The sequence below is a fragment of the Dermochelys coriacea genome, chromosome 5 (assembly GCF_009764565.3).
Source record: "Dermochelys coriacea isolate rDerCor1 chromosome 5, rDerCor1.pri.v4, whole genome shotgun sequence".
In the NCBI taxonomy this organism is placed as follows: Eukaryota; Metazoa; Chordata; order Testudines; family Dermochelyidae; genus Dermochelys; species Dermochelys coriacea.
This window is the reverse complement of record NC_050072.1, coordinates 49,098,602-49,125,329: the sequence shown is the minus strand read 5'-3', so window position 1 is coordinate 49,125,329 and position 26,728 is coordinate 49,098,602. Positions and strand designations below refer to the sequence as shown.

The window sequence follows — 26,728 nt, the reverse complement described above, 5'->3', positions numbered from 1 at the left end:
CAATTTTAATAGGCCAGCCTTAAAGTTGGCCTCAGGGTACATATACATTGGTTTTCAGAGCTTGAGCAGTAACATCTACACTGCTGTTTTTAGCACCATAGCATGAGTTTTGTGAGCCTGAGTCTGTAGACCCGGGCTCTGAGACTCTCTCCCACTGGATATAAATATATATTTATTTTATTTATTTTGCAGCACAGACATACTGTAAGTGACCAGCTGGGGATTCCACTGGTTAACACCGTTCATTGCCTCTGTTCAGGAGCATGATGGGGTGATCTCTGGCTGCTGTAACTTGTGCCAGGGAACAGTGGAATGCAAAGCTGGCATATAGCCCCTATGTTCCTCTTTTCTCCCCACCGTTAGGCTTTGCACTGAACAAAGCTCAGTCTAACATTATGATCTAACCCCAAGAAAGTGAATCTCTACTGAGAGGGGAAGCCATTTTTAGTTCTGTTCATATCTATTCGACTCAAAAGCTGTATGAACAACTGGAAGACAAGCTGTCTTTAATAAAGATTCAACATCTTGTCCTCAATTAAGGGCTAAGAAAGCCACAAATACATTTTGTAGATGCTTCTAACAAAGACTTCCAGGAAACAGGAAAGAAAAGACTTGACATGCCTGATATACAGACCCAAATTGTCTTCCCTTGCAGGCCAGGTCACCTTTAAAATAGGGGTACACTTCCCACGTTTTGTTGCTAAAATAGGCACTTCAGTGTCCAAATGCTCAATTGAGCACCAAAATGTGGCATTAAGGTACCAACATATGAAAACTGGGACCACTTAGTTTTAGAAAGTTCAATATCTTCATCAAAAGGATTTTGAAGTTATTTAAATTCAAGTATTTCAATATTTAATGAAGATATTTGAGAAAATATATATGTATATATTAGCACTGATTGTGTGGTGAACAAATGACTAGGCGTTCAGACTATGAGAAAGATTTGCTTGCTTATAAAACAGTTTAAAGCTTATGGTACGCTATGGCTCAGAATTTTTTTTTTTTTAAACGCACACGGCACTTACCATAATTAGAGAAAAGTGCTTAAAACTCTGTTCCTGGAAAGGGATCTGCAAGTGAGGACCCTACTCACACTTAGAGTCCCACTGACCTCGCTTACTCTAGACTCTTTAGTTAAAATTTCACACCATTATTACCACTGATACTAGCAAGTGGGAGTGTCTGCATGGGCAGGCCTGATTTTGACTACTACATCACAGAGACAGGCTAAGCGATAAGGTGGGTCAGATTACAAAATTCCAGCATCCAGTCTCTATTAGTACCTCCACCAGTACAGCTGCTGTGATGGCAACAAGAAAAGTTTTAGGACAAATCATCCAACATAGACACCATTTTGGATATCAGTGAGACACCTATGGGATTAAAGGTCCACTCAAGCAGATCACTTTGCAAAACTGAGGCATATATGACCAATTAGATGCAGTAACTGCTAGCATAACTTATGCATGCGAGTTTCTGTGATTAATTCTAGCAAAGAGTTTGTCTGACTCACCAGTTGAGATTTAAAATGAAAGAAAATTGTTCAATATACTTAGATTCATCATCCAACAATCTGAGTGGCTGACACACACATCCCACTTGGTACAATGTGTTTTTTGGTGTTCCAAAGTACAATAAAAAATACAGTTTAAAAAGGATAGGAACATATAGAAAATATAATACTTATTTAAATAGTTATTTTAACACAATAGACACACGCTGGATTTATCTGCATTTTTACTCTAAGTTCAATTGCAAATAAAGAGGAAAATCTGAATTGATTTATTTCTGGATTCTTACTTTGATGTTGCTGACTAGAGACAAGAACTCTGGATTCTCCGGATCCCCACATCGAAGATCAGACATGTAGTCTTCTGCAGAACTCTCCAAGTCTTCATGACTGTAATTATCCAACATATCCACAGGGAATGCCATCCCCTTGAAAAATTGAACACACGTATATTTTTGTAGAGATACCATACAGTATATGCCTGAAGTTATCTTGTCCTACTAAACATAAAATTAAAATGAGTTTATTAACTAGCATCTCTTCTTCTCTACAGGGAAGCTGTTCAATTTTATTGGCAGCAAGGAGCATGAATCACAGCCTCATGTCAATTTGTCACAATCACCCCAAACAATTATTTCCAAATGTTATTTGGCCAGAATAAGGTGACGTGTTCCAGCACAATTTGGTTAATTTAATACATGCTTGCTTTCTTTTTCTATACAATGTTTACAGACTTGCGGTTGCATAAAGTACAAAGGATGCATATAGAGCCAAATCTTTCATCACTTCACCTAACCAGAGTAAAATAGTTGTACAGGGGGTGCTGCATGGATGTTGAAGAGAACAGAATTTTCTCCACACACCCATCCATTGCTTTAGCCTCCCACAATATGGCCTATGTATCCCACCTATGCACGGGGGAAGCAGGGAGAAGGGGATTGGCCAAAGGATCCATGTAGACATCCATCCATGGACTAAAGGACATGCACAGATATCGGGGGGACTTCCTTGCCTGTTTTCACCCAGCTGTTCCACTGACTGCACCATTGGTGCACTCAACTTCACTTCCTACGGGTCTGTGTGTTTTCTTTTGAAGTCCTCTTCCTGAAATTGCCATTGCCTGAACTTTTCCGCTAGTCCCCCAACTATGGTGAATCAGCACTACAGGTAGCAGCATGCTTCCTTGCCAATTGTCAATGGGAAGCCCTGCATTTAGAGCGGATGGTTCACCAAACTGACAGCAACAGCACCTACAGTAAGAATTTTTAGAAGAGAGGAGAGGAGAGGAGAGGAGAGGAGCTCCTTCTCACTCATAGATACTGAGGTCAGAAGGGACCATTCTGATCATCTAGTCTGACCTCCTGCACAACACAGGCCACAGAATCTCACCCACCCACTCCTACGAAAAACCTCACCTATGTCTGAGCTACTGAAGTCCTCAAATCATGGTTTAAAGACTTCAAGGAGCAGAGAATCCTCCCTCAAGTGACCCATGCCTCATGCTACATAGGAAGGCAAAAAACACTTCTTAACACTCCCTCCACTAGCCCAAGAGCACTCACCAGGGCTCTCCAAGGTTCTTCCCAAGAACTCATGGCAAACTCAGTTTGCCTAAATAAATATTCATTATCTTTCAGGTTTCTCCACATCTGGTGGATATCTAATGTGTCAGGTAGTCTGATACTGTTCTTCAGATCAAGAATTGTGTCCGTCCTGTGTATTTGTACTGTGCCTCTCATAAAGAGACTTTAATTTAGTAAGGATCTTTGAGCATTTCCACAATTCAAAAAAAGAAGAGAAAAATGAAAGACCATGGTTCCTCCTGAAGAGTGAGAGAGAGGACACCTATATCTCAGTGTCCATGCATCACAGGAATTATAGCTTTATGCATTCATTTCCACTAGTCTCACATTCGCACCATTCTCAAATACTAATAAAATCCAGCATCCTTCAGCAGGCATCTCTCATAATTAGGTTTTCCAGGTTTAAGTTAACAACAATGAAACCTGACTACCACACAAACCTACCAGACTTTTAAAAATATACACACACAATAGGACAGACCATTGGTTTGATCTGCATTGGTACTTAATATGTTCCTTCAATTACTCTGTTGCCTGTGCCCACCATTCCCTCTGCTCTCCACTCCAACACATGCACCGTACTCTCAATGTCACACAAACACCCTCTATCCCCTCCTCCCTCCCTCCTCCTCAGTACAAGCACCCTTGCGAGCCTAGCAATCATGTGCTACCCAAGACCTCTACGGTTACTGTCAAAGAGTCATCCCACCACATAAGGGAGTCGGGTTTAGCCCCACCTGTGCCTAATTATCTGCATCCCAGATGATGGGATTGATTTCCTTTATTGGTACTCACACAACCTTTACAACACAAGATACTGGCAACACAGCAAAAGGTCCTTTCAATGGGACCATAAAAACTTCAATCCAGATATTTACAAAATAACCACAAAATACAAAGGATTTTTTTTCTTAATTGTGGAAATGGCAATAGCAAATAATAGACAGCTCACAGCTGCTGCTGATACTATTACTTTATAGTAGTGTCATAGAGTCAGCTGGTCCTTTAAGGGAGTTGTCTAGTTATCTGCCTCCCAGATGATGAGTTTGAGACCAGGGATCAGGTAACCTAAAAGCTAAAACGTCAAAGAACAGTTCAGTTAGAGAGAGACCTGCAGGAAACAGAATCTGGTTTAACTGTTTAATTTACATAAGACTTTTGATTTTAAAAAATTAACCCATCTCTAAGAAAAGGATCTGAAATTCTGAAGCTGGGATGCACTAATAGTGAGGGAGCCCACCAGCTTACAGTTACCATAAACTGGACCTAAGAGGCAACTGGGTGAGGGGGGAAAAAGACTAACAAATCACCCGGCGTCTGAAGCACTGCTGGCAGTCAGACATGCCAAACCCATGGGGAAAAAAAAAGCAGAAATTGGGCTCGTTTATGGCTTAACTGGCTTTTGAATTGCTTGTTGGCTAGTTTTTGGCTTGTAGCTTGTTTGGCTTGTTGCTTTTTTTTTTTTTTTTTTTTTTTTAAATCTGCTCCTGGCAAGCAGGGGCTAGGGAGGGAGAGAGTCAGGGTTTCACAGCAGGCCCACCACAGTCCCAGACTGCATGCCAGGGGGATCTAGTCACATAGAGTGTTGGGGTTCTAAGGGATTGGCTTGTTTTGAAATGGGATTAGCTTGATTTTTGGCTTATTGTGAAAGTCAGGGTGCTTGTTTACTGCGTGAAAATTGGCAACTCTGCTGGCATTAGTGGCAGCAGCAGCTTCTCAACACTTGGGAGAATCTTTGATTCAACTGCCCCCAGTGAAAGCAGTGTCGACTTATACCTCCTGCTCAAGATACCATAGGGCCAGAAGTTACACCCCCAAAAGAGCACCACATAGGACAGAGAGGACCTCATTTTTAAGGTTTCATCCAGAGCTTCCACAGGCAGTGAACTACCACAGCTAACCAATTTATCTCTCTTGGAAGGATGAGGGGTTGAATTGACCTTGTCCATACCTACCAAGTTGTATGGCTTCTTTATATGACTTTCAGATATGAGCAATCAAGTCTGAGAACTTTTCGCTGACAAAATTCCTGGTTTAAGTCTCAAATTTCTCCCCATCCATTTCTGGTCTCATGCACACTCCTGTGCTTTCACTTGGAAAGGTATGTGAAATGACAAGACCCCTTCTTTTCCCCCCCAGGAGACTCAAAGGTAATCTATAAATCAAGCTTTACAAAAAGTAGGTAAGGGTGATATCTAGTACCTATAGACACTAGGATCCAGGAAAAGGGATAGAGTCACCTCTTTCACAGCCAAAGGGCAGAATTGTCTTCCTTTTTTAAAAACACAGCCATGATTTAGTCACAGATTAAAATTGCTGTCAAAGCTAGATTTCCAGGAACATTTATAAGAAATTAACATATGGCTCCCTCATTTTACTTTCCATTTTATCTACCTGCCCTTCACTATTGTTTGTATCTTGGTCTTTTCACTTTTTTAAAAATTTCTGCTTTTCAATTGCTTTTCTGTTTTTCCATCTCTTCTTAAATCAAATCTCTTATCAAAGGGTTTGTCCTTTTCTGATTCAGCCCACTTCTTCCCTTCACTGATTTTTGGTGTTAGTATTTTCTCTTACCTTCCCTTTTCTCCCTCAGTTCCTTCTCCACTTCCAGATCACCCCTTCATATTTACTCCCTCTCCCCATTACTATCTCTCTATCCCCCATACTATTATTCACCATCCACCCCCTGCACTCAGTGATCTTATTCCCCTCTAAATCGGTCTCTCCTCACTCCAGAAAGATACTCATGGATGCCACTATTTTTGAAGTAATAGTAGCAGGCAAGTGAGACATCTGACAATGGCAATTTCCCTCCTCCTGCCCTACAGCAGAGAGTGAAAGGTAAAATATGCAAGCAGGCAGCAAGGGACAATAAAGAGGCAAAAGAGACAACTTTGTCTGCCTGCAGCTGCCACAGTGCCACAGAGTGACCAAAGCAGGAACTGCAAGCAAAAACTGTTCAACCCATTGTTTCATGTTCTCTGTGTGTGTGTGTATATAAATCTCTCCTCTGTTTTTTCCACCAAATGCATCCGATGAAGTGAGCTGTAGCTCACGAAAGCTTATGCTCTAATAAATTTGTTAGTCTCCAAGGTGCCACAAGTACTCCTTTTCTTTTTGCGAATACAGACTAACACGGCTGCTACTCTGAAACCTGTCATTATGCAAGGCACTGAATTTAGCCGTATAGAGTGGAAATCTGTCAACTTCATGAAAAAACTCGCACAGATACAGACAGACATCATCTTCCTCTCCAAATGCAAACAGATGGACATCATACCGAAAGGACTGAAGGTAAAAAATCCATTACAATCTACATACCACACAGACTATGCTGACAGCTTGTGCCACACACACTCAAAGAAACTGCGGAACCACCTGATCAACATCCTCTACAGCAAACAGGGAAAGATTAAGAATGAGCTCTCAAAACTGGATACTCTCATAAAGAGCCAACCTTCCACACAAACTTCCTCGTGGCTGGACTTTACAAAAACTAGACAAGCCATTTACAAAACACACTTTGCTTCTCTACAAAAGAAAAAGGACACTAAGCTATCTAAACTACTATATGCCACAAGGGGCCACAACAATGGTTCCCGTAACCCACCCAGCAATATTGTTAATCTATCCAACTATACTCTTAGCCCAGCAGAAGAATCTGTCCTATCTCGGGGCCTGTCCTTTTGCCCCTCCAGCCCCACGAACATGATACAGTTCTGTGGTGGCCTAGAATCCTATTTTCGACGTCTCAGACTCAAGGAATATTTCCAACACACCTCTGACCAACATATTAACCCACAGAGACCTTTCTGCCAACACTACAAAAAGAAGGATTCTGGGTGGACTCCTCCTGAAGGTCGAAACAGCAGCCTGGATTTCTACATAGACTGCTTCCGCCGACGTGCACGAGCTGAAATTGTGGAAAAGCAGCATCGCTTACCCCATAACCTCAGCCATGCAGAACACAGTGCCATCCACAGCCTCAGAAACAACTCTGACATCATAATCAAAAAGGCTGACAAAGGAGGTGCTGTCGTCATCATGAATAGGTCGGAGTATGAACAAGAGGCTACTAGGCAGCTCTCCAACACCACTTTCCACAAGCCATTACCCTCTGATCCCACTGAGAGTTACCAAAAGAAACTACAGCATTTGCTCAAGAAACTCCCTGAAAAAGCACAAGAACAAATCCGCACAGACACACCCCTGGAGCCCCGACCTGGGGTATTCTATCTGCTACCCAAGATCCATAAACCTGGAAATCCTGGACGCCCCATCATCTCAGGCATTGGCAACCTGACAGCAGGATTGTCTGGCTATGTAGACTCCCTCCTCAGGCCCTTCGTTACCAGCACTCCCAGCTATCTTCGAGACACCACTGACTTCCTGAGGAAACTACAGTCCATTGGTGATCTTCCTAAAAACACCATCCTAGCCACTATGGATGTAGAAGCCCTCTACACCAACATTCCACACAAAGATGGACTACAAGCCATCAGGAACAGTATCCCCGATACTGTCACGGCTAACCTGGTGGCTGAACTTTGTGACTTTGTCCTGACCCATAACTATTTCACATTTGGTGACAATGTATACCTTCAAATCAGCAGCACTGCGATGGGTACCCGCATGGCCCCACAGTATGCCATCATTTTTATGGCTGACTTAGAACAACGCTTCCTCAGCTCTCGTCCCCTAATGCCCCTACTCTACTTGCGCTACATCGATGACATCTTCATCATCTGGACCCATGGAAAAGAAGCTCTTGAGGAATTCCACCATGATTTCAACAATTTCCATCCCACCATCAACCTCAGCCTGGACCAGTCCACACAAGAGATCCACTTCCTGGACGGTGCTAATAAGCGATGGTCACATAAACACCACCCTATATCGGAAACCTACTGACCGCTATTCCTACCTACATGCCTCTAGCTTTCATCCAGACCATACCACTCGATCCATTGTCTACAGCCAAGCGCTACGATATAACCGCATTTGCTCCAACCCCTCAGACAGAGACAAACACCTACAAGATCTCTATCATGCATTCCTACAACTACAATACCCACCTGCTGAAGTGAAGAAACAGATTGACAGAGCCAGAAGAGTACCCAGAAGTCACCTACTACAGGACAGGCCCAACAAAGAAAACAACAGAACGCCACTAGCCATCACCTTCAGCCCCCAACTAAAACCTCTCCAATGCATCATCAAGGATCTACAACCTATCCTGAAGGACGACCCATCACTCTCACAGATCTTGGGAGACAGACCAGTCCTTGCTTACAGACAGCCCCCCAATCTGAAGCAAATACTCACCAGCAACCACACACCACACAACAGAACCACTAACCCAGGAACCTATCCTTGCAACAAAGCCCGTTGCCAACTCTGTCCACATATCTATTCAGGGGATACCATCATAGGGCCAAATCACATCAGCCACACTATCAGAGGCTCGTTCACCTGCGCATCTACCAATGTGATATATGCCATCATGTGCCAGCAATGCCCCTCTGCCATGTACATTGGCCAAACTGGACAGTCTCTACGTAAAAGAATGAATGGACACAAATCAGACATCAAGAATTATAACATTCAAAAACCAGGTTTCAGAGTTAGTCTCTAAGGTGCCACAAGTACTCCTATTCAAAAACCAGTTGGAGAACACTTCAATCTCTCTGGTCACTCGATCACAGACCTAAGAGTGGCTATACTTCAACAAAAAAGCTTCAAAAACAGACTCCAACGAGAGATTGCTGAATTGGAATTAATTTGCGAACTGGATACAATTAACTTAGGCTTGAATAGAGACTGGGAATGGATGAGTCATTACACAAAGTAAAACTATTTCCCCATGAAGAAAAGGAGTACTTGTGGCACCTTAGAGACTAACAAATTTATTAGAGCATAAGCTTTCGTGAGCTACAGCTCACTTCATCGGAAAGCTTATGCTCTAATAAATTTGTTAGTCTCTAAGGTGCCACAAGTACTCCTTTTCTTTTTGCGAATACAGACTAACACGGCTGCTACTCTGAAACCTATTTCCCCATGGTATTTCTCCCTCCCACCCCACTCCCCACTGTTCCTCTGATATTCTTGTTAACTGCTGGAATTAGCCTACCTTGCTTGTCACCATGAAAGGTTTTCCTCCTTTCCCCCCCCTGCTGCTGGTGATGGCTTATCTTAAGTGATCACTCTCCTTACAGTGTGCATGATAAACCCATTGTTTCATGTTCTCTCTCTGTGTGTCTGTGTGTGTGTGTATATATAAATCTCTCCTGTTTTTTCCACCAAATGCATCCGATTAAGTGAGCTGTAGCTCACGAAAGCTTATGCTCTAATAAATTTGTTAGTCTCTAAGATGCCACAAGTACTCCTTTTCTTTTTGTTCAACCCTAAGAATTTTTCCTCACCTCTGCCAGATCGCACACTAAAATACACTTTGCACTGTCTATGCTAGAGTTTTTAAAACACTTTAAAGCCCACCTTTTATTCTAGTGTGCAAAAAAGCTAAAGAGCTGGAATTATCCTCCTGTCCCACAGTTCTGGGAACCTCATCATCTACGCCCCTATCTTTTTCTGGCTTCCCAGCCCCTTCCACATTACATTCACACACACTCTGATGGCCCATCCATGCCACTATAATTTCACCCTTCCCTGCCTAGTGGAATTAGGGAGCAGAGTACAAGGGACTAGTTTGCACAGGAGATTAAAGAGACTAGGACAAAAGCTAGTCTTCATTGTAATAAAGGATGAGGTTGAAACTGCTTGTTAACATACAGACTTCCTGTCAGTCTACTACTTTTGTAAGGCCTACATTCAGGGCAGGAACTAAGGAGGAAATGTGTGAGATCACATGTCGCTGGAAAAGACTAATTGGAAGACGCTTTAGAGTGGGATCTTAGCTGCTTTAAGGTAAATAAAGACCCTAGGATAAAAGCAGAAATTTCACCTCAAGCTAAAGCTAGTTCCAGCTGCTAAGGAAGAGGTGAAGCTGAGAATCTTAAGCCAGTAAATTCTGCTTTAAGGAAATTAAAATCACCTAAACCACTAAGATTTTGGTTTTCCTTATATTGGCAGAAAAAAAAACTACCCAATAAACACCCAAGTAACTGAACTAGTATGAGAACAATAAGGAATGATAGAGGTTCACTTCAAGCTACATGACAGTATGAGAAATGCAAGCCACAGGCTATTGCTAAAAGCCTCTACTCTAGGCCATCATTCTTGGCATTTTTTGAATTAAAAAAAGGCAGAATTAAAGCAGAAAACATGTAGCAACAGCTGGCTTACTGAATGAATTTTTTTTTATTGCTAAGCCATTGTGAAAACAAAAAACACAAATATATTTATTTACATCTAAAAATGGAAAAGAATAATCAGTTCATGTTTTAGGAACATATTAATATGCAGAAAATTCCTTTAACATTCTAAAAGAGAATTTCTTCTATTCAGCAAGAACTGATGATTATTTAATGAGTCCTGATCCCTGCTGTTTCTGTTTTTTTAACTTTTAACTTTAAATTTTTAACCACACTAAACAGCAAGAAAAACAGAAGCAAATTATTTATCACTGTTTAAAAAAAAAGCAAACTTTTTAATTTTATTCCCTCCCACCTTTCTCCTCCATTAAACTAATGAATTTCCAACTCAGTAGTATTCCTACAGAGTTTGTATAAAAACGTTGTTCATACATATCTACCATAACACACAACAGCAGAAAGCTTGCCCATCATTGTTATTCATCATCCATAAATTTTGAATGTTCTGCAGATTACACATCTTTTAAAGCAAGTTCTCAAGCATGTTCATGATGTAATTTATATCATAGAGTCTGCCTTGGGGACTACCTCCCCTCTCATTAAAAATCATAGTATTACTGAGGAAATCACAGTAATTGCTTACATAGAGAAGCATCTAATGGATTTTTTGCTGTCTTCTAGAGCAGTGGTTCTCAAAGCCGGTCTGCTGCTTGTTCAGGGAAAGCCCCTGGTGGGCCAGACCGGTTTGTTTACCTGCCACGTCCGCAGGTTCCGCCGATCACAGCTCCCACTGGTCGCGGTTCACCGCTTCAGGCCAATGGGGGCTGCAGGAAGGGCGGCCAGCACGTACGTCCCTTGGCTCAGTTCAGCAGCTGGAAACAAGAAGGGCCAGCAACATGTCACTAGCCAGCTCTCTGCAGACCAACAAGTAGCCCCACAAACCAACATTTAAGAATCTATTTTAAAGGAGAGATTAAGCTATTGGAGGCAAAGCAACTCATTGATCCCAGCACTAAACCAATTCCATTCCCACCTAATTTGACAATTTGAAATTTCACATTTTTAAGATTCTTTTGAACTCCAGAAAGCAAAAACCATGAAGGTTTTCATCTCCTGAAAGAAGTTGCTTATATAATCCATATTTGTGTGAATTACTGTTCAATTTTTCAGGTGAGAGTGCCTTGCATATTTTCACAATTCTAGGTTTTAGACTTTTTTTGAGGAGGGATTTGGGGAGCGAAGGGGAACCAGAAACAAAGCAGGTCCTCATCGTGAAGCCTATCACTCCTCTTTCTTGTTTCTTTAAGCTTCTGTGTGTTGCATGACTGTAAAACTGTCATGTCAAATCCTTGTCACGTCCTGTGGGATTGTGCTCCATTCATGAGAAAACTCTCCAATTGGCCAGGAAATATTCTGGCTAAATGAGCAAATTTGATGTAACCTTAAGCAACCTAACTTATCACGAGCATTCATGCAAAACAGATATTAAAGGGGAAAGAATGTCCAAATAATTTGTTTTTTTAATTAGGCAAAAAATGTAATTCTTTCATTAAAACAAAAGCCAAATGTCACTTTATCTCACTGTAAGTGCACCATCTTGCATAAGATAATAAAAATTGATGGTATTAAAGTCACACATGCTACACTCGCTTCAGCGTGGAATAGAATGAGACTTTTCATCCTCCCCCATAAATTACTATTCTAGAATGGCACAACCTCTTTTAGAAACAGCTGTGGAACCAGAAAGTGTCTGAGATCAATTCAAGGAGCCCTTTGAAATAACACATTTAACAAGAAAAAGAGTACTTGGGGCACCTTAGAGACTAACAAATTTATTTGAGCATAAGCTTTCGTGAGCTACAGCTCACTTCATCGGATGCATTCAGTGGAAAATACAGCAGGGAGATTTATATACACAGAGAACGTGAAACAATGGGTGTTACCATACACACTGTAACGAGAGTGATCAGGTAAGGTGAGCTATAACCAGCAGGAGAGTGGGCTGGGGTGGGGAACCTTTTGTAGTGATAATCAAGGTGGGCCATTTCCAGTAGTTGACAAGAATGTCTGAGGAACAGTGCGGGGGGGCGGGAGAACATGGGATGGCATATATCACATTGGTAAATATACAGGTGAAGGAGCCTCTGATAGTGTGGCTGATGTGATTAGGCCCTATGATGGTGTCCCCTGAATAGATGTGTGGACACAGTTGGCAACGGGCTTTGTTGCAAGGATAGGTTCCTGGGTTAGTGGTTCTGTTGTGTGACAAACACCTACAAGATCTCTATCAAGCATTCTTACAACTACAATACCCACCTGCTGAAGTGAAGAAACAGATGGACAGAGCCAGAAGAGTACCCAGAAGTTACCTACTACAAGACAGGCCCAACAAAGAAAATAACAGAACGCCACTAGCCATCACCTTCAGCCCACAACTAAAACCTCTCCAACGCATCATCAAGAATCTACAACCTATCCTGAAGGACAACCCATCACTCTCACAGATCTTGGGAGACAGGCCAGTCCTTGCTTACAGACAGTCCCCCAACCTGAAGCAAATACTCACCAGCAACCACACACCACACAACATTATTATAAAAATAACCCAGGAACCTATCCTTGCAACAAAACCCATTGCCAACTGTGTCCACATATCTATTCAGGGGACATCATCATAGGGCCTAATCACATCAGCCACACTATCAGAGGCTCGTTCACCTGCGCATCTATCAATGTGATATATGCCATCATGTGCCAGCAATTCCCCTCTGCCATGAACATTGGCCAAACTGGACAGTCTCTATGTAAAAGAATTATAACATTCAGAAACCAGTTGGAGAACACTTCAATCTCTTTGGTCACTCGATTACAGACCTAAAAGTGGCAATTCTTCAACAAAAAAAACTTCAAAAACAGACTCCAACGAGAGACTGCTGAATTGGAATTAATTTGCAAACGGGATACAATTAACTTAGGCTTGAATAAAGACTGGGAGTGGATGGGTCATTACACAAAGTAAAACTATTTTCCTGTGTTATTCCCCCTCCCCACCCCACCCCGACATTCTTGTCAACTGCTGGAAATGGCCCACCTTGATTATCATTACAAAGGTTTCCCCCCCCAGGCTCTTCTGCTGGCTATAGCTCACCTTACCTGATCACTCTCGTTATAGTGTGCATGGTAACACCCATTGTTTCATGTTCTCTGTGTATATAAATCTTCCCACTGTATTTTCCACTTCATGCATCCGATGAAGTGAGCTGTAGCTCACGAAAGCTTATTCTCAAATAAATTTGTTAGTCTCTAAGGTTCCACAAGTACTCTTTTTCTTTTTGTGGATACAGACTTACACTGCTGCTACTCTGAAACCTGACATTTAAGAAGATGAGTGAACATGATGTTACTGTGTGACTTTCCATCATATTCTAATTCCCACACACAAAACCTTTATTTATTTAAAAAAATACTAATGCAGACAAGGTTGAAAATCCATTCAAGTTGTGAATCTGAATATTAACTGACACACATATTCTCAGTCTTATTTCTGAAAAAGCACCATAACCTCCATCCTTGTATTCCTGTCCACCAACATGTGTGTGTGTGTGCGCACACTGCATAAAATCATCACAAAGATTCACACTGACTGACCAGATGATAATATTTGTTAGGTTTCCATCAAACTTTCCCCTTCTGAATCAAAGGTTTACTGTATTTTAGTAACTGCACTGGGACAGAAAAGGAGGTACTCTGTAGTACTAGGAAAAATCTTGGGGATAATTTCAGTTCAGTTCACAAAGGGGATGAAAGAGGGAGATAGCTCTAGGATATTTAAAGTTTATAGTGATGATCACCACAGAAGTACATACATAGATGGAGGTCAAGATGTGCAGTGTTCTAATATATACAAACAGACAATAAGGAGAGAAGGAAGGAAGGCAGGCAGGCATGCTGTGGGAGAGTGAGTTTTTAGCCAATACACTACGTAGCCTAAGATACGTAATACTAGCAACCTTTGATTGTAATAGATAGGTGAAGAAGAGATTCAGGGTTTTTTTGAGAATATTCATAAACCTTAACTGATAAGTTTCAAGCCTTTATATTATTTAAAATATTTGTTAATAACTTTTATTTGCAGAAACAGGACAAACCTATGCCTAACTTTACTCAATGTAAAGTGAGCAGTTAGTCATGTCCAGCATCAAGTGCTCTAATTCAATTGTTGACATCTTTGTATACATGCTACTTTTTTAATACAGAAAGTCAGTTATGCACATGGAACTCTCATTGCAATGAATAGCAGTTCCAGGCCAGTATGCTCAGAGCCAAGTTAGGCGCTAAATGTGAATTATACAAAGCAGCATCTATCACATGCACAAGAAAGTGCCCATCCTGAAGAGAAGAATCAGATATGGACTGACCCTCTCATTTTCAAAACTATCAGACCAGCCAGACAAAGAAAAAAATACATTTGCAGGGAAGCCAGTTTACATTTCTATAAAAAGGGAATTTTCCCGCACCTAAACTAATCCCTAGATTTTTAGGAAAGTACAAAAACTTCACTCCTTGTAAGGAAAATATTTCAAGCTACAGCAGCCACATTATTCCAGGCCAAACGCTAAGCAAGCTATTCTGTGAGGATTGTGTGGCTGCAAAGCCACACCAACCTATGCTGATTTAAAAAAAAATATCCCCCAAAATCTGATGCTTAACATGCACTCAACAAATTCAGCTTTCATTCACGTGCAGTATAAACCCTAGAGTACAGAGTGCCCTGCACAAAAAAAAATGAAGGATGAATAATTTAAATCTAAAAAAATGTTATATTGTTACATACTCTGTGAGTCACAATTGTATAGTGCTTAAAACTATTTTTATGGGTCCTTGTTAGGAATATGAGGGGAAGGGCAGTCTAGTGGTCAGGGTACTAACATGGGACTCAAGAGACAGAGGTTCAGTTCCCTGCTCCACCACAGACTTCCTGAGTGACCCTGGGCAAGTTACTTAATTTCTGCGTGCCTCAGTTCCCCCTCTGTAAAATGGAGACAATCCCTATCTTGCAGCGGTATTGTGAGGATAAATTCATTAGATTGTGAGACTATGGTAATGAGGCCATGTAAGTATTTAAATACATCACTAGCTTGTAATATTATAAAAAACCTACCAAAAAACTTTAGAATAAAAAAAATAACTGGTACAGTTACCACTCTCTGCTCAAAATATATGTCATGTAGTGCAGCCCAGCAAGGCTGCACATCAAGGCATCAGCAGGTCTTTTAACCCCCTCCTCCTCACTCCCCCAGAAACCACACAAACATAGCTCTTCCTATTGACTAGAGTACATATCTGCATTTCTTGATAATTGCAGGGGCTTAAGAGATGAAAATAAGACAAGGCTGGAAAATCCCCAAATTTTAAGAACTAAATATCTGGTTTTTAAAAATTCATTCAAAAATACTTGTTTTGCACATTCCTTACAGTATTTCAAATTATTATGAACCACATCACGTCACTAAAGTGAGCAAAAATTCCACATTTCAGATAATAATGGAGTTTATTCATTTTTACACAATATCAACATTTCAGAATAGCTGTAGGACTCCAAACCAATTCAGATGAGTTTCTGTTCAAAAAACCTACAACACATAAATCAGTCGCTCTCAAACTTTTGTACTAGTGACCCCTTTCACATAGCAAGCCTCTGAGTGTGACCCCCTCTTATAAATTAAAAACACATTTTTATATATTTAACACCATCATAACTGCTGCAGGAAAAGCCGGGTTTGGGTGGTTGACAGGTCACACCCTCCCATGTAATAACCTCGTGACCCCCTGAGAGGTCCCAATCTCCAGTTTGAGAACCCATGATATAAATACAACTCTTTTTAGCTATTTTCACTACCGTGTTTAGCATTTACATTTCCTTGACAAATCTCTCAGTATGCTACACAAACTTAAAATAAGAACCAAAAAAAAACCCTGTAACATTGATTTTGAAATGTACTGTATACAAATCCAAGCAGAAGCTTCAAAAAATTAGATAGACAAGCAAAGCATCATATTTATAAAAAGGAGAAAGGCTATGTTTATAAATATGCAAAATCCAGTTAGGGTTGTGTTTTTGTTGTTTGGGGTTGTTTTTGTTTTTAAGATTTTGGATTATTTAATCCTTGTTTATCACTAATTCCTTTCAACATTAAAATTTGATCATCTCTTCCTATGTAACACAGCAGAAAGTGAACAGCTAGCTTGCGTTACAAAGCATTTTTAAAGGCCCCAAAGAAATGGAAACAACGAAATTGTGAAAATATCAAACGTTTGAACAAAATGAAAACAATGGATTCAAAAGAAACTGATAAATGAATAATACTTTTCATTTCTATAATGCCTTTTATCAGAGGTTCTCAAAACACTCTTCTAATATTAATGAATTTAGCCTCAATATCCCCATGACTTTACCAAGACTACAAAGGGGATCTGTGGCAAAGCCCAAAATACAATTAGGTCTCCTGACTCCTTGTCTTGCACATTCTCCATATTATATTAGGGGTGCTTTTCTCACATACAACTACTAAAAGAATACAAACAATGGGACCACAGGTTTATGTAACTTGTGGATTTGGAGATTTAAAAACTAAAAGAGAAAAGGCCTTATAACAGGATATCAAACCAAACAAGAATATAAACAATGAAACCTCCATTAAAGATCACCTCAAGTCTGAACTGAACAAGAAGTTTCCCAAAAGTATCCCTGAGGTTTTGTTAATCCGTGGAATAGATACAGGTCATCTCTATTTGTAAGTTGAAATGTAATGATTCTTTGAGGCAAGTTTAATTGTATTCCTATTTTTAAAAATACACAAACCTACCTTGATTACAGAATTTTCTTCATAATACCTTCTTGATAACATAGTGAAATTAACTGAGACCTGTACTTTATCACTCTCTTTAAGATAAGAGTCCACATGAAGACAAATAACTTCTCTGGTTTTTAATACATCCAGCATTATGCTGATGGGAGAGAATAAAATCTCTTGTCTAGAAAACACTGTCAACATCCAACAAATCCTTCAGATTAATGCGCCAACCACATTATTTGTAATCTGTTTCAAGCTTCTTACAATGTTCCAGGTTAGTACCAGAGAAACAAATCCGAGCTGCTGATTTGAAAAACAGAAATCACCGTACTTTTTTTTTTTTTTGTCCTTGCCAGTACTATGCTAATTTGACAATCATTAATGTTAACATTCTTGCACCACATGGATATGGAATCCTTATGTAGATAAAGGATTCAAACTCAACAATCCTCACATAAGCAGAACTTCAGTGAGAGTGGAGTGGAAATCAGTGAGAATTTTGCTCATGCAAGGCCTAAATAATTGAGCTGAAAGTGTGTCTTTTTTTTTTTTAAGTGTGAATGTAAACACTGGATTCTGCAAGAGAAAGTCATCAGCTTGTAAAATACTACATCACAAATTTTTTTCATTCTAAATCACAACAGAAATATGAATATCTACATTAAACTACATTGTTCTGAAGCAGAAGTCTAGCTCTGAGAAAGGATTAAAAGGTTAATTTTTAGTATTAAGATGGAAGATCACCACCATTTAATACCCCAAGAAGACGCCCACTTTTACCATGTGATTATTACTAAATGACATACAGTCACCACTGCCAAATATTTTTTTAACTGATAGTCATTAAAAATAGAACTGGATGTTAAAAACACCTTTATGTTGTCAGTATAACAATTTATATATTACTTTTTCTATTAATATAATTCAGAATTTCTCCTACCCTGGATTCACAGCCTGAGAAAAAACAACCCCTGGAGACAAACAAATACATTATTGAATATGTAAGAATACCACTTATACAGCTCTTTACATCTTTTAAGTGCTTTATCAATACTGACTAATATTAGGGTTCAATATTGCTCCTGTTGAAGTCAATGGCAAAAATCAATGACCTCAATGGGAGCATCTTTGGGACCACAATTAATTATTATAAATGCAGATGTGGTAGAGTTCAGTTAAGAGAAGCATGTTCTGTAATTGCACTTTAAGGGCCCAATTAAATAAAGTATTTAAGCATGTGTGCCTAATTTTAAACATGTAACCCCATGTTTGATTCAAGTGATCAAAGTTAGGCATGTGATTAAGTATCATGCTGAATAAGAGGCTAAGTTTCCTTAGTGATGATTCAGGTAGACAATATTTATGAGCTGTCTTGAATTTACATGTTCTGTCCCATGTATTCCTGTTGTAACAAGAAAATCACCAGGTTTCTTAAACAGTAGTCTCCAATCTATACAATTTTTGCCAATTAACCTCCAGGGCACCTTTCTATAATGAGAATGGGCCAGAAGCCTTCTAAATTAATTGATTAAAAGTCTGTGTTTGAGAGCCTTTGAAGTAGGCACAGTTAATAATTAAATCTAAATGAAGAGTTCAACAATCTGAAAATTATTTCAGCCATCTTCCATCTCGGTCACTCAAGCTACCAGTTAATGCAGTATTTCACAAAAACAATCTAACACGTAGTACGTCTTTGCTAATATTTCACACCTAAATGACAGAGAGCTATGACTAACTGGAGCAAAAGAAATTTTACTTCATAGTCCGTATTCTTCCTGTAACGTTCTCCTGATCTGCCTTGCATCTACTCATCCCCACCCTTATTCTTTTTCTTAACTTCTCTCTCTCTCTCTTCTGGCTCTTTTCCCTTCTCAATTCAAGCATGCCTTAGTCTCTGCCATCTTAAAAAAACCCCACACTTGTACCCACTTGCCTCTCCAACCACTCCCTTCTCCCTTTCACCTCTAAGCCCATTAAATGCATAGTGTACAATAGCTGTCTGGACTTCCTCCCCTCCAATTCCATCCTAGACCTTCTCCAATCCAGCTTCCACCATTTGCCCTGCTCTGAAACCACTCTCACCAAAGTCTATAATGACCTCTTTTTACATTATTGAATATGTAAGATACAGTAGATCCTCAAAGTTACAAGCTGATGGATCAACCACACCCTTCATTTGGAACCAGAAGTATACAATCAGACAGCAGCGGTAAAAAAAAACATTTAAAAAAGCAAATACAGTAAAGTATTGTAATGTAAACTGTAAATGTAAAATGTTAAATGTAAACTACTAAGAAAATAAAGGAAAAGTTTAAAAAAATTTGACAAGGTAAGGAAACTGTTTCTATGCTTGTTTCATTTAAATTAAGATGCTTAAAACAGCATTTTTCTTCTGCATAGTAAAGCCCTATTAAGTCAATGTTCAGTTGTAAACTTTTGAAGAACAACCATAACGTTTTGTTCTGAGTTACAAAGATTTCAGAGTTACAGACAACCTCCATTCCTGAGGTATTCATAACTCTGAGGTTCTATTGTACATTTGCACCTTTAATGCTGTATTGTGTTGTTGTCCTTTTGTTTCAAGAATCACAATGTAAGAAAGGTAGAGGTGAAACATGAGTAGGAACAAACACTCATGAAGTGTCTATACTAGTGTTTACAAAAATGTTAATTAACACTTATTAACTGCCAGCCATTTAACATGTTACAACACAAACAAAAACTCTAGACAAGACTGGTGATAATTTGTTTATTTGGTAGGTGAAAGGAATTCATGTACAATCCTCTCCCTACTATATCCCAACTTTCTCTTCATTATTCATCCTGGAACCCTACTAGAGTCCCACACTCCTTTGTGGGTGTCCGATGCTACCTTTCCCAAGCCTGTGTCTTATCACTTCTTCAAGCTACCCCAAAATTTCCTAATTGTTTAACCTCTCCTGGTCCCATTCCAGAGTGAAGATGGGCTCTCAAGCTACAAAGTATCCTCAGAAATTCAAAAATGACTGAACGGTTTAAGTTAGAGCAGAGCTGAGACGCCCTTCCCTGCAAGGCTACAGCTGCTCATTTGCACTTAGGAGATGTCTTTAAGCAACTGAAGCATGCTGCATAAACCGCTGCTCAAAATAAGATACTGTAGTACACAGACTATCAGTCTGTTCCAATATCAGCGTTGCCAACTCTCATGATTTTCTCTCCAGTCTTGTGATTATTTGGTATTTTTATTAAAGCTCCACTTTCTGGAATCAGGTTTTTAACCAGAGAATCTTTGCTTTCATTAAAAAAGTTAAAAGTTTTTAGCCCTTAAGCCTTCAGAGAGAAGCTGGATATCATGAACCCTAAAATGCCAATACCATAACGCCAAAAAAAAAAATCCTGTATTTTTGGAATTTCGTGATTTCTAAGCCAATCTCAGAATTTTTGAGCCCTCCTTTGGGCTGGCAATGCTGCAATATGGCAGTGGTTATGCTGCTGCTGCTGTGATGAACAACTAATATGCCCTTGAGGCTCTCTGATGAAGTTTTTTTTTTTAAATCAATTTAGAAATCACCCAAGTTCCAAGAGAAGAGTAAGTTTATTGGTTAATTTCCACCAAAGCTTTGAGAACTGCCATTCACCAGAAAGTGTTTATCCTCTAAACTCCCTTGCTGAGTGTGTGTAGAATTACAAAGAGCCAGACAACTGATTTGTCTTCTAGTAACACATCAGAATGTACTAATAAAACACCTGTCACATGTGACAGCCTGTGTACAAAAGTATAAACTAACTATGGTTAGTACAGCATTCGATACTGACCACTGAAGTTATAATGGTAAATAATCACTTCTATGTGACGTTTTCAAATAAGACATTCTTCTAGCATTGCTCTAGGGGCTACTGATTTGATGAAGGCTCCACTCTTCCTAGTTATGTAATTTTTTTCCCCCAACAATTGCACAGGATTAAAGAAACTTGATAAAACATGTTAATGAAGCGTATCTGTCACCTTTATTTTATTTAACTTCGTGAAAGCTAGCAAATATCAACAGCAGTGTCAAGTTCTGTTCATCCTTACCCAGAGCTGGCAATTGTAGCCATGCAAGCACAGGGGTCTGCCCACATGGATGTAACTGGAGGATCTGGTCCCATGTTCCTACAATATGAACCTCTTATTAAAGTCTCATTTTACTATTAAAACGACATAGCAGCCATAAAGAAGACAGATAAAACTACACTATTTGGTAGTATAAGCAAAGACATAGAATACTAAATGACAGTTCACTATAAAGTCCACTCACTAGACTCATAGCACAAGGGGTTCAATTTTTATTTATAAAAAATAAAATTCCCAATTATTTTCAAAATAAAGAAAAAAATAAGTTAGTCCTGTCTGTTCTCACTAATTCTGGAATAATTTTAAGGCAGCCTTGAAAGTCTCTTACTTTTGAGAAGACTGAAGGAATACAATTCCAGGGAGATATTTAAAACCTCTCTTGCTGAAAATGACTCTCTGTTTGAGAGCTCCAAATACAACAAAATGTTAACTTTATTATTTGTAGTCACTAAGTAAGTGTTGGGTGTATTCTGGCATTTAAAAAAAAAAGTTAGTATGCACAAACAAAACTGCAAGGATGCCAGACAATAGTTACCCAGGCATAACTATCCTTTTGTGCCTTCCACTTCAGTAGTTTTTAAAAGGGTGTAAGGGGGGAGAAGTTATCCAGTCCCTTTGCACTGAGAATGGCTTATACCCATAATGACATTTCTCAGAGCAAGAGTTTGGTTTTTGTTTTCTTAATAAAGTTGTTTGTAAATTACCAACTCAGTGTTACAATGTGAACACACCAAGGGCCATGCACGGATAATAAAAAGTACCAGAGATGAGTATGTACCTCACATTATTAAAAGCACGCAAGCTATTATCTGCCCCAAATTTTACATTTCACAGACAACAGGATGACTAATACTTTTTGGAATTTACTGACTGATAAGATTTGATGATTAGGTTACAACTTTGGGAGGAGGGGAGAAAGCACTTCTCTATACCAGGGTGAAGGTACCGGGCACGCACACAGTCAAATTACCAAGCTTCTCAAAATATATACAAGCAAAGGAGCTCAAAATACAGTCAAGTTAAAGTCTGTTTCATTTTAGATCCAAAACTATTAATATTTTAAAATACTTGTCACTATAGTCAGTAATACCTGTGAGCGATCACCACAGCTTTGTATAAAGTAGACACTCCTATTATACCAAACCCTATTACATTTAAGAAGTGATGCAAATAAAGTGTGGTTGTACTCTGAAGAATTACTCTGTAAAAGTGTCACCATGAGACTCCATACTTGTTTCTCAATGATTCCAGATCAGTTATATTCTCTCTCTCTCTCTCTCTCTCTACATACATACACACACACACACACACACACATATATATAACTAAATGCCGGTATACTCAAGTAGGTTCTTTCCAATTTGCAACTCGCTAGTAATAAAAATTCTGCAGCCCAAATTCTGCCCTCAGAAATACCTGTGCAACCCCCCATTACCTTACATTAGCTTGCACAAATGAGACTGGATAATCAATTCTGTTGACAGACAAGCAAGAAGAGAGAAGCTTACTCTTTCTGAGTTGTATATTCTTTAGAGTGCTAACAGGAGTAAAAAGATAGCAAATATGACTCAATACACACTTGAAGCAGATTAATTGCCAGTTTACATACTTTTGAAAGGAGAACTTCTCTGTGTAGAAGTCGTTAACAAGAGCTCTAAAGGCAACCTTTGAACCACATTTGACTATTTGTTGGAGAGATTAAGGGGATTAAGTGGAGAAGGTACATTTTGAAAACTGCTCACTATTCTGTCAGATACATATGGGCTCCCTGTGTAACTAAATGACTTTGGTACTTTTGCTTCCCTCAACAGTGGAGACTAGGTAGGGTCACATTGGGGGAAAATGTAATATTAAACACAAGTAATGCCCACAGTTCCAAAGTATCAGGAGGTTTCTACAAAAATGATCAGCAATAAAATAATTATTGTTCAAACAAATAGCTATCATTAAGCTTCAGAGTTAACACAGTTTGAGATTAACTGAAGAGTTTACACCTCTTTCAGACATACTGTTTCCAACTAATTGAGATAATGGATAAATTCACATTCATGAAGTTTTTGTTGTAACCATTAAATTAATAAACCAGAAATTATTTTAACTGAAAGTTTAAATTATACAGAAGCTGATGAAGCAACCCAGAAAAGCGTGTTGGTACAGTCAAGGCTTGGAATAACAAACTGACAATGTACTCAGTTTCTGTATTAAAAGGTTGTGGGGGGGGAAAGATACAGACTACAGTGATCTCCAGTAACCCTTTACAATCATTCAGTGGAGCAACACTGATTTCATTATGCTGATCATCCTACCATGACAAATACACCAATTAAAAACTGGAATAGATATACCACACTTCAGCAAACAGTGATGTATAATATACCAAAGTGAACTCCTGTATTTACTGAACAGATAGCCAGTAGGTAAGAAGGGGAAAAAAAGTTGGACACAAAAACAGAAAGAACAAGCAGTATCAACTAGATAATATTACCTCCCACGGTTGACTCATTTTTATCAGGGTGCACATGGCTAAGGAGGGACAGAGGAAAAGGAATCAAAGCTCATAAGACTTCCAAAATGGCAGTTTCCTATTTGGTGTTATTTATAAAGACAGGTTTTATTGAGCACTTTACTCTTCAGATATAGTAATTAAAAATAAGTATAATGTATATTACACCTGATATTTCCTTTAAGGTTGGTAAAAGTCATTGCTCTAAATCTGGCTTCCATGGAGTCATGCACTTTTCCTCAAGCTGATTTGGCCCTCTACAAGAGGACAATAAGGCCAGACCAGCATAAGTTCTAGCCAAGACCTCTCTTTGCTTTATCAATGATGGCTCATGACAAAGTAAAACACTTTGCTGCAGGGCAAACAAAACACATCCCTCAAAGGTCCACTGTGCAATATATACTCTTCACAAAAACCGTCTGGCTGCATCAAACAGTTTGGGCCAGAGATGTGGCCATTTCCTTGGAGCAAAGATAAACTTACATAAAACTTTAGCAGTATGCAACATCCACCCCCCCCTCCCCCCAGGTGTTAGGGTGGATCCAAGTCCTGTGCAAAAATAACAAGCTGTAGTGCAGCAGCTGACAAACCTAGCACACCTCCCTCATCTAGGTTAGGAAGTTTCCGTGGGGAGGGGGAGGGTTTTAAAGCAGGGGGTAGAGCCCTCTTTACAATGAAGGATTCTGCTGTGTTTGACTAAGGCCTTCACAGTCACCCTTGTTTATTCCCACCCATCCAAAAATGACCTCCACTGATTTTTACTACGACACCTTGAAGCCGCTGCCTTTGCCTAACCCTAAGCCTTTAATTCACATACCGCTGGGGAGAGGGCTCCACGCAGCAGCACCCCTTGTCCCCGTGCCCCGGATTTCAGCGAGCGGCTGCAGCCCAGGCGGGGGGGGGGGGGGGGCGAGCCAGAGGAGGAACAGGCCGAAGAGCAGGGCCGAGAGCCCTTGGGGGGCCCGGGCAGGGAGGCCCGCACACACGTGCTGCGATGGCCCACCCTGGGGGACGGGAAGACCAGCAGCGCAGCCTCCCCCGTGCCCCGGCCAGCGCCTTGCCGCCCACCTGCCTGGCGGGGAGACGCGGCGCCCCCGGCTGCCGGCCGGCCGCGGAGGAGGCCGGGCGGCCGCCTCGCGGCTCAACCCTCCGCGGCAGGCCCGGATGAGGCTGGGAGGCCACCGCGGCCGCCAGGTTAGCGCGAGCCCCCCGGCAGTCGCTGCTCGCTCACCTCTGCCGGCCCTTGCCGCTGGGAGCGCGGCGGCGGCGGCGGCGGCGGGGCTGGGCGGGCGGGTCGGGGAATGAATGGAGGCTGCAGCGCCCGGCTTCCCCAGCAGCGTCCCGCGTCCCACCTTCTGCCTCCCTCCGCGCCGCTGCCCGGCGCCTGAGCAGCTCGTCCCGGCCGCCTCCCCCCGCTCCCGCTCCCGCTCCCGCTCCGGCTCCCTCCCCTCTGACGCACTGGCTCCGCAACGCCTCGAGCATCGCCCACCCTCGGCTCCCCGGCGCGCGGGGTACCCAGTGCAGCCGCCTCTCTCCCCGCCCGCAAGACAGCGAGACCTCGGGACTAAAGCAAGCCGCCTTCGCACAGCGGCACCGGGCTGAGCCTGCCTTCTTTACCGAGCACGGGGCAGGGCGGGTGAGCGGCAATACTGGAGTAACAGACTTCTCCGTGTCTAGGTTTTTTTCTCTCTCCAAAAGACACCGCAGGATCCTGCGATAACGCATGCAAATACTCCCACTTGAGCACGCTCTCGGGGATGGCGTGCGCTGCCCTGACTGTCCGCGTGAGCGCCTGCGTTTCAGGGAAATAAACAGCAGCCACAGAGAAAAGCAGGACCACGCTTATTGTCAGGGCCAGCCCTGCTGATGGTACAAAACTAAACGGTTGTGGCACGATGCAAGCCTTGGCAGAGATATTGCAAATAAGACGCATTCTAAATTGACATAGATGGGAGGTTGGATGGTAAACAGCTAATTGGAGGCATCCCTTAAAATAAGGGGCAAGTGGTCACCCCTCTTACTGCTGAATGCAGTAATGTGTTATGAAGATACATATTATTACAATAACAGGAAGAGAAGGGCACATACACAGTGGTATTTATCACTTTATAGCAGTTGTATTTCCCAAGTGCTGTAACGCGACTGAAATCTAAGAGGTGGAATGGAAAATTCTCCTTTAAAAAATATAGGGATTGTCTTAAACAAAGAGCTACTTGTATTCAGGCTTTGTCGAGACTGTGGCCTTTTGATCCTGCAAGTAGATTCAAATAGGTAAAATCTTGAACCATACAGAAACCCATTGGCTCCAATGGGACTCCTTGTGGATTCAAAGATCCACCCACACAGCTCTGCTCGCAAGATCAGGACTTGATCTTTACTGTCTTTTATCCTTGTGTGTTGGTTGCTGATGTTTGTTACTCCTGCACCGGGAAATTGGAAAATATGCTGCTTTATATAATAATACAAGGTAAGACTGCGCTATTAAGATTGTGGATTTAAAGCCACAAGTAAGAAAATTCAAAAGTTTCACATAAATGTTAATTCGCCTGTGTTGTACAGATGTGTGCACAATGATATACATGCACAATATGCATATATTCAGCACAAGAACTATGTTAAAAGAACATTAATGTTACAAAGTCAAGCATTCAAAATACCAGTATTAAGATTGCCTGTGAAACCTAAATTCAGTCCCCTTATGTGTATGCATTATATGATCTTTAATTACATGATCACATACTATTTTTTCCACAGGATCCCTGTCTGATTTAGTGTGGGGGATCAACCTCTTGTGGTGATGAATCAGGCTTATGTAGTGAAGGAAGCTGTTTATGAAATCCCTACCTCATTTGTTGCACAAGTTGGAAGATGTGTCATAGATTCATAGATACTAAGGTCAGAAGGGACCATT

At 40.7% G+C, this 26,728-nt stretch overlaps 1 protein-coding gene across 10 annotated transcripts in view; it reads right to left on the bottom strand.

Moving 5' to 3' along the window:
- FAM169A (family with sequence similarity 169 member A) overlaps positions 1-25,656 on the bottom strand; it is a 65,696-nt gene extending 40,040 nt beyond the window's left edge. The window contains exons 1-2 of one of the 10 annotated variants that reach the window (XM_038403613.2): positions 25,435-25,656; positions 1,804-1,941 (exon numbers count right to left, since the gene is read on the bottom strand). In XM_038403613.2, the coding sequence (XP_038259541.1) occupies positions 1,804-1,941; positions 25,435-25,542 (246 nt within the window). In that variant the 5' untranslated portion in view covers positions 25,543-25,656. Of the gene's footprint in view, positions 1-1,803; positions 1,942-11,010; positions 11,240-23,799; positions 23,821-25,048; positions 25,298-25,434 lie in introns of those variants that run through there. The other 9 variants (XM_038403620.1, XM_038403616.2, XM_038403619.2 and 6 more) reach the window with 9 other exon arrangements.
- Between the last annotated feature and the right edge of the window lie 1,072 nt (positions 25,657-26,728).